The 15,595-nt window shown below is 34.8% G+C and overlaps 1 protein-coding gene across 2 annotated transcripts in view; it reads right to left on the bottom strand.

Annotated features, from left to right (window-relative positions):
• Window positions 1–15,595, bottom strand: part of LOC123874917 — a 138,399-nt gene that overhangs the window by 36,342 nt on the left and 86,462 nt on the right. For both annotated transcript variants that reach the window (XM_045920480.1, XM_045920481.1), the window contains 3 exons: window positions 14,001–14,134; window positions 12,651–12,748; window positions 10,477–10,614 (listed from right to left, as the gene is read on the bottom strand). In XM_045920480.1, the coding sequence (XP_045776436.1) occupies window positions 10,477–10,614; window positions 12,651–12,748; window positions 14,001–14,134 (370 nt within the window). The remainder of the gene's footprint in view (window positions 1–10,476; window positions 10,615–12,650; window positions 12,749–14,000; window positions 14,135–15,595) is intronic.

Genomic DNA, 15,595 nt, shown 5'->3' with positions numbered 1-15,595 from the left:
TTAACGCTAATCTGCGCTCAGCAATTGCTTTAGAAATAGATGGATTCCAGTATGGTTTTGGGCGAAATTTAGCTGAAGGATTAGTACAAATTTTTATGATGGGGATATTTTCATCAGCAGCTTTATTAATGCATTCTAGTAAATTATTATATCTCTGTTGTATACCATTATTATCATTATTATTTTGAAAGAAAGTATTCAAATAAAGTTCGACAGAATTACTGTAACCTTTCCAATCAGCTTTTTTAAAATTACGAAGTTTTGTACATCTATAATTATCGCAAAAGTTCATAGAATATTTTATGACTAAATGATCACTCCCCAAATTTTCGTTTGTAACTTTCCATTCAAAATTAATTGCGATATCTGACGAGACAAAAGTAACGTCAGGTGATGTTTGCTGAAGGTTATTATTCACTAATTTAACCCTGGTTGGACTATTGTCATTGATAGATATGTAACCGTTCTCCAAACAGGAATCAAATAATTGTGTACCTCTAGTATCAACTTTACACGACCAATTTGAATGATGGGCGTTAAAATCGCCAGCTATAATAGTTTTGTGAGAAAATCTAGAAAATAATTCATCCCAGTCTGCTTGAGTGGTACAAACAGTTGAAGGACAATATATTGATATTATATTAAGCAAATCTTTGACATTTAATATTTTAATATGTACTATTTCTATACCTGAATTTGAAATAGATATTGGGCATACTTCTACTTTAATAGATTTATGACTTATAATACAAACTCCACCATAACTATCATACCTATCCTTTCTACATATATTATAATCTTTAATACGCAATGCTGAATCTGGTTCTAGCCACGTTTCACTCAGAAGAGCTAAGTGTACCTTTTCCTGATATAATAAACACTCAAACTCTGCCACCTTAGGCTTAATACTTTGTGAATTCCACTGAACTATATTCAACACAAAATCTTTTAAATTACTCATTTTTAAATAGTGACACTACTTTCTTCAAAATATCTATCTTCTCGAAATATGTAAAAATAAATTTGTAAATAATTTCAAAAATAAACTCCGCAACTGCTACCATCTTTTCTTCTAATTTTCTATTTGACATAATAATTTCTTTCATTTTGTTTAAAAATAATGCAAGAGTAATTTTACCTTCATATATATTATTCTTACATTCTTTTGATGCTTCATTCTCTGTATGTTGTTTGGGTTGCTCTTCATTATCTTGTGAACTCTGCTTAAACCGATCTTCATTTGAGGGTCTTGTCTTTGACTGTTTCTTTTTCTTCTTTTTATTTTTAGACTTTATAGTATTAGCAACAGAACCTTCTTCGTTATTCATATTGTCATCTGTATCAGACTTTTCTGCGTGTACTGTTGCCTCAGTCAACAAAATATCTCGATAAGTCCTTTTCAAGAAATCTGTGCCTTTCATTGTATGATCATCTTGATCAGTACTTTCACACTCACTTTCACTCTTGTCATATTCACTCTTGTCATATTCTTCATTTCTATTTTTGCTATTCCGATGTATCTCAAGAGCTCTTCGGTAAGTACAATTCTCCAAAAGCATTATTCTTCTTATCATTTTTTCTTTTAGGAATATTGGACATGTCTTGTCATTTGCCATGTGATCATTCTTACAATTAACGCATTTATATTCTGTCGTTTCACAATTTTCATGATCTGAACAGCATTTTGGGCATACGATTTTTTTCATTGGACAGAGACGGGTTTGGTGACCAAACCGCCAGCATTTCGCGCATTGAGTTACAGGAAACATATATGCTTTCACTTCAAATCTGCAACCAAACCCATATACGTACGGAGGTAAAGTCTGACTTTTAAAAGATATTCTTACAGTCTCACTATCTATCCATTTTCCGTCTGATAAGCGCTTAAGTCTTTTCACAGCCAATATTTCATGGTCACACTGAAGATTCTCCATCAATTCTTTTTCCTCTTCATCTAAATCAATTTCTTTAATTATGCCATAAGACACATTTATTTCATCCACTAATTGCATCCTATACCCCATATCACTTAACTTCTTATTCTGAATTAATTTCTCTGCATGTTCTTTGCATCCAAACTGTATGAGTACTTTGAATGGACTCCTGAACTTTATTCTAAGAATATTAGTAATATTTTCTGCTCTTAAAAGCTTAGCAAAAGCTATTTGTTTTGGCAAAACTTCTTTAGATGTAATACTCACTTGATACTGCTCTTCTAAGTTACTATTATTCGACTTGTGAAAGTCACTATGTTTTGTGATGTTTCTAGCAAATCGTTTCGAACGTCTAGTACGCACAGTAATAAATCCATCATCTATGTCATTTTCCTCTATTACATCACTGTTCGGCCGTCTTCTTTTTTCTGTTCCTTTCGGCGTAATATTACCCTCCATATACTGTTCGCACTCCATATTTCCGATTACTTCCATACTTGAAATCACATTTAAACTATCGTCTTCCACTCTTGAACATGTTTGAACTTGTTCATCACCGCCTACGTTCTTTCCACAAAACGACATCAACCTATTATTCACTTGAGGGTACCTTGTATAAAAGAATAGGCAAACGGTAAATAAACAAACAAAACGAGCGCTACTGACAGCGTTCGGCGCGCGACTGTAAAAAATACTTGTAATAAAACAAGGCAAGGCGACCAACAACTGATTTATTATCCAAATACCCTCAAGTACATTATAATAATTACACTACATCTTTCTTTTTCTATACTGAAAAACAATTGATGTGTGAGACATGCATAAAAATTAATATCCTTTAATATCTCTATTCATCTCATCATATTACAAAATCTGTTACTGTATAAACTATAAAACCATTCTATTACATATTCCAATATAAAATAAAAATGCACAACACAAAATAAAATTATTAGTAGTACCTATACTAAATTAAAATAATTCATTTCTAAAATTCATCATTGAATAAAATAAAATAAGATAAATTAACAATGGTTTACACTAACAACCTACGCAACAACACTATTCTGAATTATTTTTATCATATAGACGGCAAGCCCTTCTCGTGCGACGAGGCAAGGCAAAATCCTGCGGTGGAACAGCGTCTTTCGACGTTGCTCCGGCTGAGCCCGCACTCATGAGATCAGTATCTGTAACCGTACCGGATTCACCTGCATTTGTACTATTTTCCGTTGAACGTGTCTCGCATTCGTTGTGCCTTCCCTCGGACGCCTGCTCGCCCTGTCTATTTACCAGGTGTCGCCTATTGCGCCGATATTTACGCCTGGTTTGATCCTCTACAACATAAGACCTAGGTTCCGCAGTCTGCTGAACCACTTTTGCGAGCTTGCGTTCCTTGCCGTCTACTATCACAACCTTATCATTCGTGTGAAGCGGTGGAAGGGTTTTCGCAGACCTATCATAGTATACTTTTTGTTTTTGTTGATGTTTCAATATAGCGCTATAGTTTCTTTTACGATCAACCGTTTCATCAAAAAGTTTGTCCCACCCACCCACCCACCCACCGCTGATCCCACCGCTGCCACCATGTAATAAAACAAGGCAAGGCGACCAACAACTGATTTATTATCCAAATACCCTCAAGTACATTATAATAATTACACTACAATACTGTCGTTCTGAAAACAGAAATAAATTGTGAGATACGAAACTTTCAAAACACAGAAGCTGCAAAAACATTATGTTCTAGACTAGACTCTTAAATTGCTTCCTTTTTAGGTTGTGTTAAAAGGTTTCTTCTTGACTTTTTTGTGTAGGTAAATGTTTATATTTTCACTTTATTAAGCTCTACCAGCCGTAAGGCGATTGTGGCAAGTGACGTCAAGCGACCCAATTTCCTCTCACAAAACTAAACATCAAGTAAAGTACATTTTGTAGTGTTTAATAGCTCTTATTGCTCTCTGAATAAAGGTCATAATTCTTCGGTCGCACACGGTTGATCCTGTCATTTATAATGTAGGGCGACAAGGCCGCAGGTGCGTAGAGTTTCACTGTGAGCGCTCCAATACATAATTAAGGATGCGTTACTTATGCGACTTCATCTTTTAGTGGAGTGACGTGGAGCTAAGTGTGACGAATAATAATTAGGAGTTATTTGATGGATCTACTAAGCATTTTCTATGCAAATAAAATTTAGAAATCATGGGTTAGTATTTTAATTTTTTGACGTGACAACGTCTTGTAATTCGATAGAGCTGGCTGCACGCACGAAAAACATGACTCATGCGGCGTTACCTCGCTCTGAGGCGTTACATGTAAGGCTTGAAGTGCAAGCGAGAGCGCGGAACGAGCGACAAAGAAGCACAATCGGCCTTTGTTGTCACGTTCAACTATCGTCAGTAAACCGACTTTATAGACAACCAATTTTTATTTCTCTACGGTTTCTCATAAGAATTTACGTATAGCTTCACGAATTGCGCCCACTAGGTGGCTGGCCAAACATTAAACGGACGCAAGTGGTACAATGCATCCAAACAACGAATAGGAGAGCAATGACCTATAATAATATCTGTCAACTGTCACAAAAAAATAACGCTTCTGGTCGATCATAATGACAATCGCAATTGTTGTGATTGGCTGAATTTATGGTATTTTTGTTTGATTTCTGAGGTGATTACGATCATCACAATGTAGATGTCATTTTACCGTAATCGATTCCCAGGTCAATACTTAGCGAGACAGCGGCATGAATCATTGCCACAATCTCAGTAACTGTGATTGACTGAATATAAGGTGTTCTTTCTGCAAAATTGCCAATAGTGAGATAGTGTCGCCAATCAGAGGTGATTTTTATTGTCTATGATGGTAGGCTCTACTGAAATGGGAATAAGTCGGTTATAGGCACCACGGTTTGCAAGAAAAGTGCGTCGCATAACGAAATTTTCAACATTATTTAACTGTCTTAGAACTACAAAATCTAGTAAGTAGTATAGTATATTGAATAATATTAAATTGAAATATATCTTAGTTTAGATGGATTATACAAGTCTTTACACGAGACCTAGCTATGTTGAACACTAGGTGTGAGGCATGGTGTTAGGTAAATAGAGTTTCGTGTCTCTATAGGTCACAAGTCGCAGCTATAGAGAAAGCAAGCTTGCCCTAGTTATCGAATTTCAGTTTAAACTGCATCATCATTTAGCTGAGATTGGTTCTAGTGCAAACCTGTGTATTGCATAAGCTATTGCTGTGCGCTCGCTATCTATAATAATATTAGTACAAATAGTTACTGTCGAGCTTGCTAACGACAATACAGTATAAGTAAATGGAAAGATTTTTTATTCAAATAGATGAACTTTTACAAGTTCATTCGAATCGTCAAGTGAATTCTATCACTGGCTGATACTAATTCGGAATGCTCTTCCCACCGAAAAGAACCAACAAGAAATTCGGAGATTGCTCTTTTGAAAACTTCAAGACAGTATCATGTACTAAATGTTCTATAGCATGTACTTAAAAGTGTTGTAGTCATTAAAATTAAATATGTTTGCTTTATAATAATTACCAAAAATACTGAGGTCAGTGTTCATTCGGATTTTTTCTGACAAAACCACTTTCGCTTCATGTTGCAAAGTTACGATGCAGTCAAAGGGGATGCACTGTTTTGAAAGGGGTATGTATGTTTATTAAACCCATACCTTTAACAGTTTCCACTAGGAATCTTACTGGAATTTTAAATATCGTGGTGGTACGGCTTTACTTCTAGAGTTACAAGCCATGACTAAATCCGCCTAACATAAGACAAGACTACCAATTTAAACAATTATAAATTCTCTAATTAATCTAGACGGGAATTGAACCCGACTTTCCCCACTTAAGGTGGAAGCGACGGGCCTGCCCGCGAAATTAAAATTTAATTTGGTTTTTCGCATTTTTTAAACTAATGCGACAACGTCGACTAAATGACATTTTCAATTGCGACAATGGCAGTATCATCCTCACAGGTTTATATAAAAATCTTTACTTGAAAGGGCCCAGGTTAAGAATTTCGCGGGCAGGCCCGTCTCATGCCCCTTAAAGGCAACAGTACGCACCACCCGAAAGGTCGTTATACATACTTATAGCAGCAGCTTAGAATAATAATAATAATCAGCAGGTGCGGTTCTGAGATTTCTCACGCGAAATAGATCAGCGCAAATCTGTCCCTATGCATATTAAGAGTATATCTCATTAAAGAGTCTTTTTATTGCTAGTTCAATCAAAGGGGCGCTCAATGTTGTGTCGGGGTCGCGAACATGTGGCGATCCGCGAACAGGTGACGGCTCCCATATTACGCAGTCTGGTTTTGCGTAACCCAAAAAAAGAATTAAAAAAATTAACGAATTTTGAGGGCTATTTCATGACAACAGTCCGTTTCAAAATTCAATTAGGTATACCAATTGGACTGAATGATTTTTAAAAATCAAATAGTAGATACTGGGTTCATATATCAAATTAAAAACTAATCTGATTGCGATGGGATTGCGCGACACGTACAAATTTTAACACGACACGATAAATTGCATTATAATTGCAATTGCATATACTTGCTCTAAGTAAGAAGTAAGTACCTAATGCAAATTTTAAATAGATTGAAATGCTTAGTACCACGTTTATACTTACCTACTTAAAATACATTTTGGGGTCGTCGAGCTTTGAGCTCGTTCATCTTTCGCTTTTTATCTGTATTAAACAAAAAAAAAAAAAAAAAAATTGCGCTCGCTACGCTCGCGCTACATCTATTTGTATTCGATCATGCTGTGAAATTGAAAGGTAAAATTCCACTAATCAACCAGGTATTTACCCCGTCAAATCGAGTAAAAGTTTTTTCACATGAAAAGATTCGGTTAAGAATAGAATAGAATATATTTTTATTCAAGTAAACTTTTACGTTTTTTACTTTTACTTTAAGTAAACAACAAACCTTCCTTTTGACTTCCACCATAAGAATTTGCTTAGCTCAAGTACCCATCCCAACATTAAAGTAAAAATGTAAAATTGTATGAAGAAAATTTTGCACATTTGTGGAAAAAAAGCGTGGACAAGTCAGTAAATTCATTTGCTCGTTCATTTAAGATTATAGTTGGCGCTAGAGAGTGCTGTCATTCTCGATACGAAGCTAGGGTGCTCAGGTGAGTTACGGGAATCCCTACTGATTTATGAGCGAACTAATTCAATGGACATTCGCACTCCCGTCCGCGATGTATCAGAATTTGCATGATAATCTCTTTCCCATGAATCAGATTTTGTTTTGTGTTGCGCTTAGACATTTGTCCCATTGATACTCTATTTATACAATGTCTAGCTTCTGTGGGAATGAGAATTAAGTTCGTTGCGTTTGCTTTCATTAATTTTGCACTATTTATGTATTTTGTTGAAATGAAATGATATGAAATGAAATGAAAATGAAATGAAAATTTATTTATCAAATTTTAGAAACGAAACGCATGCACCTAGCATGCGTTTCGTGGAGTGAATAAATAAAATGTTTGCGCTTGACAATGATCTCAATTGACTGGTGAAAAGGAATGAAAATTTCCACGTATTTATTAAAATTATTAATTCAAAAGTTTTTAACTACATTTTACTATTTTACCGTAAAGGTAAACGTCGTGGTTTGACATTTCTATACAAAAGCAGATTGTGATCTCACGTTTTTTTAAAAAAAATTGAAGTTCAGAGCCTTTGATGCAAAGAAATTATTCATTAATAGACCTTGCCCAAGGTCCAACGCAAAGATTTTAGTTCTAAGTTTTAGTTCTTTAAAATAAATGTAAGGTGTCAAGATAAAATTTGCCAGTATTGAGACTGGTGCTAGTTCCTCATAATAGTGTAGCGGTATCATTTAATCATTAAGACATCGGCCTCCTATTCTGGGAGGTCCGGAGTTTGATGCCGAGCAAGCATCTCTAAAATTTCGCATGTTATATAAAGCACAAGTGTATTTAAGTGTATAAACTAAAAATCTATAACACCCCTGAAAAGTGAAGGTTACAGTAACTAAAAAAGAGCTGATAACTTTCAAACGGCTGAACCGATTTTCTTGGATTATAGTTAAGAACACTCTCCTACAAGCCACCTTTCGAACAAAAAAAAAAAACAAAATTAAATCGGTTCATTAGTTTAGGAGCTACGATACCACAGACAGATACACAGATACACACTTCAAACTTATAACACCCTCTTTTTGGGTCGGGGGTTAATGAATATAAAACGAATACCCAGTTATATTAATAAATAAAAATTTATTTCAAGCAACAAAGGTGATTTATTTCAGCTTAGTTTCTAGCATCAATGTTCTGATTTCACAATAAAATGATTTCAATGAAACACTGTTCAACACAAATACAAAATGTTTTTTGTTTTAAAATAACGCCAAAAACGTGGCATGTTCGCTTTGTTTTGTTTTCAGTATTGGAAATAACTCGCTTATTACCACACAGAGTTCGATTAACAAAACATAGCACTATTAATTCGGTTATCCCGGTGAAAACAATGCAGTGGGGACTTTGCGATTGAAAATGGCTGCCTTATAAAAGAAATAATAAAATTTTACTGTCCCGCTTTAGTCCAAAGCACGTAGGTAGTAGTAGCTAGTATTGGAACGGGACCAATACTACTTTGAAATTTCACAAAGTCAACTCTTTGAAAATGTTAATGCAAGTATCTACCTGCTGCATTTTGGTTCTTTTACTCTCATTTAGTTGTTTGTATAATATTCTCCTTCACCGTTAAAACAAGTGACACATAAAAGTTAAAGGTGCTTGCCCTGGATCAAATTGAGGAAGAGGTTTAATAAAACTGCTATACCCCTTCCAAGTTAGATCGCTTCCATCTTAGACTGCGTCATTACTTACTACCAGGTAAGATTGCAGTCAAGGGCTGACTTATAATGGAATAAAAAAATCGCGTTTGCCTGTGATTCCGTTATGAAAATTTTTATGAGAAAGGTTGGTTAATACGTACGAGCTCGCATCATATTATAGGTAGCCCAATTAGTATGATTTACAGATATGAGCATATTCTGAATGTTTCGTTTTAAGACAAATCTTGCTTAATCCGGTATTTGCTGGTTGTACATAAATGTGGTTATAGCTTAGTAGTTATCCGATTTTGCAAGTTCTGGCAAATACGATGTATTCCCAATTCGTAGAACCATAGATACGAGTACGTCCAAGTTATATTTGCTACGAAACTACCTACGTAGCAGTTTGCGTAGCGCTTACGTTGGTTCTACGCTTACTAAGTTGTTTTGATGACTCATAATGACATATTTATTATGTTTGGATCTAGTCAAAGATTCTGATTGGATATGCAACCACTAAATTTTTCTATGTATTTCTGTTACATAAAAAATTCCAGGATAAATTGTTTCGTGGTCATTACTATCTGAGTCGTCCTGGATTTGTACGGCCTAAGTATTAATATAGAAGAAAATATATTTTCCGATCAATATTGAAATATTTGATGATACCAATATTTTTAAACAGTATTCAAGCGACTGGTCTAAGGCGTTCCGGGCGCGATACCCAAGAGCGACGCAGGTTTGAATCCTGTTGGTTCCGCAATGTTTTAATATGTATTTAATATTATTTAGAAATTTCCTCGAAGTTTAGGTAAAAAACTACCACAAAAATTACAAATAAAATAAGTAAGAGTGAAATTACCCCATCCGATGCGGCTGGCTGATTTTACTTTATGTTATGTAGGGATGAGGTTAGACGACAAAGGTTGTGGTGCCTTTAGTATAGTAACAGGTAACAGTAAATAGTGTAGGTGACAGTAAATAGCGTAACTAATGCAGTACAAATACTAGATTAACGTGGATAGGTACTCAGTGCCACCTGTTTGTGTGTACATCTTTCTAAGTACAAAAGCGTTTTAATACCGACCAGATAATGGAATCTAAAATTAAATGTGTTTACATTATTTTCTATTGATCACTGTAATTCAAACATGATCTTTTTTACGAAATACTAGTAACCATAACAATAGAAGTAAACAATTGCCCGATATTGAGTGAATAAATATTTTCACAAGAATCACATAATAAACTTTATATTTATACATATTGGTATAGTATAGGTTATAAATGAGAATTTATCGCATTTATCTATTGCTACTAAAGCAAATAGAACTGGGTTTTAGTTGCTTTGTATTGTTGCATGTGAAAATATATAAACTTAGAATCACGGGTAGAACTCAGAATATGACTAAATCAATAAAAGTACTAGTTTGTTGTTATTTCATTGTCTAAGCAAACGTAGTACATGGAAAATGTGTAACTGTCCTTTGTGTGAAATTGAAAAAAATGGAGGAAAATTAACACTTTCATTTGGTTGACTAATGAATGATAATCCTTTTGTCGATTCCCTAGAGCCTAGACCATATTTTAATCAGATTTTTCTAATATTAAATGAATTATGACTTTCACTCCCCGAAGTTAATAATATCATAGTCGCCGAACTAAAGTAAGAAAAAATGCTTACATAAATGTACTTACATTAGAGTTGGACTTGGGTTTGCTACTGCTTGCTTTGCTAGGCTTAGGGCGGGCGGGCGGCGTGGGCGGTGCGGGCGGCGTGCGGGGCGGGCTATTGTCCCCCGAATGTGGGCCGCTCTTGTCTGAACCATTGCTCGACTATAAAAACAAGTTATCGTTAAAAATATTATATGAAACTATCAATCGCCTACGGGTTTGTTCGGTCAAAATATAAATCCTCTTGATTTCTTGTCTATATTATAAAGGAAATCTCCGTGCGAAACTTTTCCTTGTGCTCTCTAGGTCCAAGAGTTTGGACATGGCCATGGTTCGATCTGGCTTCCACATCAGCCGCCAAAGCACAAGAGACAAAGTTATCATATGGTTTCGTTATTGACAAAGCATTACAAAAGCCTCGAAATACGAGTATATGTGTCGGACTGATCGCGCACGAGATGTTGGCCCTACGCTTTAACCCACATTTAATGTGCATCTATTGTGTATAGAGTGTGGCCCATTTAAAAAAGTACCGATTTTCTAAAATAGATCAGAATAATAAACAAAATCTAAAATTAAATAGAATAGAACCCATAACCAATACCTTTTACTTAGAGTTAATAAACTATCGTAAACCGTAATTTTTTTCATCTATTTCTACAGAAAAAAAAATATATGTAGGTGTAATTATCGATATAGATATATAAGTAAATATCTACTTACAATTATTCTTAAAGAAGAGTTATAAAAACGTACACAAAGGGTATAATAGAAAAGCAAAATCGAAGCGGTATATGAACCATACAAAATATCGAATACCAGTTTCAGATTACGAGAAGCAGAAAAATGTACAAAGGGAAAAATCATTAAATCGGTTCATTAAAAGTGAAGTAACTTAGCTATCGAAAAGAAACCGCTGAGAGATGCTCGAATCACCAAAGGTACTCAGCCCGACAAAAGGAGCGTTTTCACTCAAAGCAATATAAAACTTAAATCGTTTTCCCTTATTAAAACTCGGGGAGAAAACATCCCCCGTTGATTTGCCTGGCCATGGATTTAAAAAAAATTGGAGGAGCAATCACAGCAGGCGTCAAAAAAGTGCCCCCACCAAAGGAATATTCGTACAATTACGTAGGCTTTGAACGACACGTTAAAGTTGAGATATTAATTATTATGTCTTATATTTACTCTTGTTAGAATATTATTGTAAGAATTACGAGTATTATTCTATATAATGCAATATTATAAAGATGACAATACTATTGAAAAACTAGCTTTTGAATTCAGGGGACGCAGGGGACGCAAAAGACCTTGGTGTGTGTCCCTACAAGATGTTCAGTACTTAATGTTCAGCAGTGGATGTCTATCGATTAATGACGACGACGACAACTCATTTGAAAAAACATAGTAAAAGTGAATCCAGTGCCAGTTACTGTATGACCAAAAAACGATATTAAAACACAATTCTTTTAAAACAGTTAATTTGAGGCCATTTTGAATGATTATGTTAGTGCCTCTAGTGATATTTAAATATCTCTATGGTACAAAACATCTCCCGTTGATTTGCCTGGCCGATATACTTTGTTCGCTGTGAAATTAATTGTTGGGTAACACGACCGTCATTATTTCTAAATTTTTTCCGCCGCCCCAAAGCCTTGTAATGTTTGTGTGAAATTAAAAGAGAACAACGCGGATTTGGGCTAATTGGTTAATTAATAGGGGCGACTGGGGCTGAATTTTACAGGCGGAGCGGTCAGTTGGAGCGTTGCCAGTATTAAAAATGGGAGATTGAACACCTAATTATGTGCGAAATTACCTACACTATTTTATACAGATATTTTTCTCAAAGAAAGTTAGTTCTTGATCCTTCTATCCTTTCCATTTCAATTAATTATAGAGCTGATAGAAGTGAGTAATGACTAAAGTGTGCACAAACTCACGATTAAAAATATAAGTCCATAGCCGACTGCAAGTAGCCGTCAGCTATGGACTTATATTTTTTGAATCTTGGATCTTTAGAATCCTTAAGTATATCATACCAAGTTATAATTTTTTTGAAAAAAAAAAATCAATATGGCGGCAGTATCGCAGCCATTTTCAATTGTGTTTTTTTTTACATTTTGTGGTAGGGAAATCATATTTTTTTAATTTTTTAAGCTGTATAAAATTTTGTAAGTATAGACTATGGAGGTATTTACATCAGAATTCGTGGAACTGGTGCGTGACGGTGATGTAGGGGAAGAGAGTCGCGAGGAACTTGCGTCTCGGTCGGCTGGTTCCGTTGTGCTTGCAGTTTCTGAAGTTAAACATAATAAATAATTAAGTGGGTGCATAATAAATAAGTTAAACATAATAAATAATTAAGTGGGTGCTTTGCCTTCTCAGCATTATTATATTTAGTTTTCCCGAATTCTTGTTTTTTTGGAAGAAATCTCTCACTGTAATTGTACATGAATAAATGAAAAATACTATGTGTAAAAATTCAGTAAAACAGTGGTTTGGATGATGTTTTTGATTTGTTATTTTTATACTTATTTAATTTTTATTATTTGGTATTTATAGTGGCAATAGAAATACAATTTACTATTATGGTTCACGAGAAACAGCTCGCTTACAGACAGACGGACAGCGGAGGCTTAGTAATAAGGTCCCGTTGGCGTTGAACTCTAAAATTGGACTCTATAAAATGATACTCAAAGCAAAATGCCAAGCTTAGACAATATTCCATTTCAGAAGCATAATTACGCTTCATTAAACTAGCTTTGAATTCGGTAATGAATGTAAAACTTTCCCTAACAAACTCGGAACACTAGAATCGATTGCCATTTCTGTATAGTTTCGTATTCATAACAAGAAAATTCAATAAAAAGTTAGTTTCCGAGTTGTTCGCCTGTTTTCCTGTTTCTATTAAAATCGACTCTCTATGACTAACAGGGTTCATTCACGTTGCGACCAACATAATAAATGAAATTATTTTTAGTTGATTCACTCAATTATTTTATACCGACCAATACCTGTAACTTTGTGTGGGTATACGTACACGGGATTTTAACTTAACAAGATTAAATTCAAAAACTATGAAACTAGACTACTTATTGTCAAAAATATCACACTGGTCAAAGAGTTAACTATTTTTTGATATATACTCGTATGAGTCCTTTCATTTGAAACACTAAACATAGTCACATTTTTTTTTTCGCATTCTTTATTTTCATGTCTGCTAACACGTCATAGTTATAATACATTTAGCTATACCTACTTTAGTCAAACTTAGAAGCCTCATATTCACTAGGGGCAATTATTATTAACGTCATTCGATTTTGCCCGACATTGCACAATAGAAAAAATAATAACTAACATAATAATGTAGACGAAAAAGGTCGCCAGATAAGATGACTGGTAAAAGCCTATAAATAAAGGATATAAAAAAAAATAAGATGACTGGCAACACCAGTCAACATCGCCCAACGTCGTCCGATATGTCTATCGCCACGCCTAACGGGATATTTGTCCCCAAGTGAATACGAGGCTTAATGATTTATAAGTACTTGTTTCAGGCGGGGGTTGATGGTGGTTTTCAGTATGCCGTCGCAAAGACCTCGCGTCGCAGTACGACTTTCCGCAACCATCAGCTTTGCACTCGTACGGTTTCTTGTTCCGATGCGTGAGCATATGCCCATTCCTGTAAAAAAATATGAATTTGATACAAGTGATGATGTAGCCTAAGGTGGAGAACGCTTGCCTAGAAGATGCCTATTCACTCTTGACTTGATATACTTATTTATGTACTTGACATTCAATATAGAGACAATGATGCTGAAAGTAAAATAATGTTGCATTTACTTACTATTTCGATGGTCGTCCTGTAATGATTCGTAAAATTATGATACCTATAGGTATAGTATATGAAGTGAAACACGGTGAAATAAGAAATTTTTTCAACATATTTCATAGAAATCGATAAAAAAGCGACAAAAACCTGCGAACTTGCTAACGATCCATACACTCATTAACAAGCACGTCCTCACAAAGTCTCAGCGAACTTTCAACGTGTCTGTTTTATCCAAAGTAAAAAAAGACGGTCAAGTGCGAGTAGCACTTGTAAACTGAGACTGTTCTGTACAAGCTCGCAAGATCAGGTACCTACATTAAAAAACCGTACTTTTTTACTGCACCTTTTCTTCCTTTTATCCTTTACTTGTTGGCTTTGAGTGGTGTAAAATCAGCGCTAAGCACTTCGCTAGTGTCATATTGTATTGCATGAGAAAGCTTAACTTTTTTATACTAAAGATAATATAAAGAATTCGATATTTTCTCTTAAACTCCTCAAACGTTTCTCAGAAATAGGGCATTTCCATTTGGACAGATGGACAGCCATACAACAAAGTTATCGTCTAAGGGTTCCGTGTTTCCGTTATCGAGGTACGGAACCCTATAAAACCGGCGAGAATGTATTCAGGCTCGTACATTCAACTTATTAATGGCTGTTTCGAATTTTACGCTCGTAACTTTCGTCCCTAGAGAGAGCTTCGGACTTTTTGCTGTGGACTATATGAAATAAGAGAGTAAACGCGGCGACATTTTAGTGCACCTTTTATTTATGCATCGTACGTTGCGTTGATTTGTATTTCTCTTCAGGATTTTATTTTTATTGAATAAAAGGAATACAAATCAGACCCTTACCTGACTTTAGCATACTTCCAATATACTTTAGAACATATTTTTTACATATTTTTTTTTACACTCGGTTTTTGCATTGGAAGTCTATTTTTAAATAGTTTTTTTTTTTAAAGCGTGGCTACTTATTCTACCAACTTAGTTATACTATTACCTTATTGGAGCATTTAGAAATATCAGTTCCTCGAATTTACCTACTTAGCAAGAGATTTTCCCTAATAAAAAAAAGAAATGCGAAAATCAGACTAGAAATCTGGAAAAGGAAATCTCTATATTTTTAAAGGAGATTAAAAAATTGGGAAAGTTTGTAGCCTAGCAAAAACTATATCATTTTTTTTTCCTTTTAATACTATAAGTAGTTAGGTACCTACCTGAAATTAGAAAAAAAAAACTTAAACTCTGCTCCGTAAACTAGAGTACCGGTCCGTATTTTAGGACCAAAAGTGTCGTAAAACAAAGTTTACGA

The sequence above is a fragment of the Maniola jurtina genome, chromosome 19, assembly GCF_905333055.1.
Source record: "Maniola jurtina chromosome 19, ilManJurt1.1, whole genome shotgun sequence".
Taxonomy (NCBI): Eukaryota; Metazoa; Arthropoda; class Insecta; order Lepidoptera; family Nymphalidae; genus Maniola; species Maniola jurtina.
Note: the sequence above shows the minus strand (reverse complement) of the source record. Positions and strands in the feature narration are given on the sequence as shown.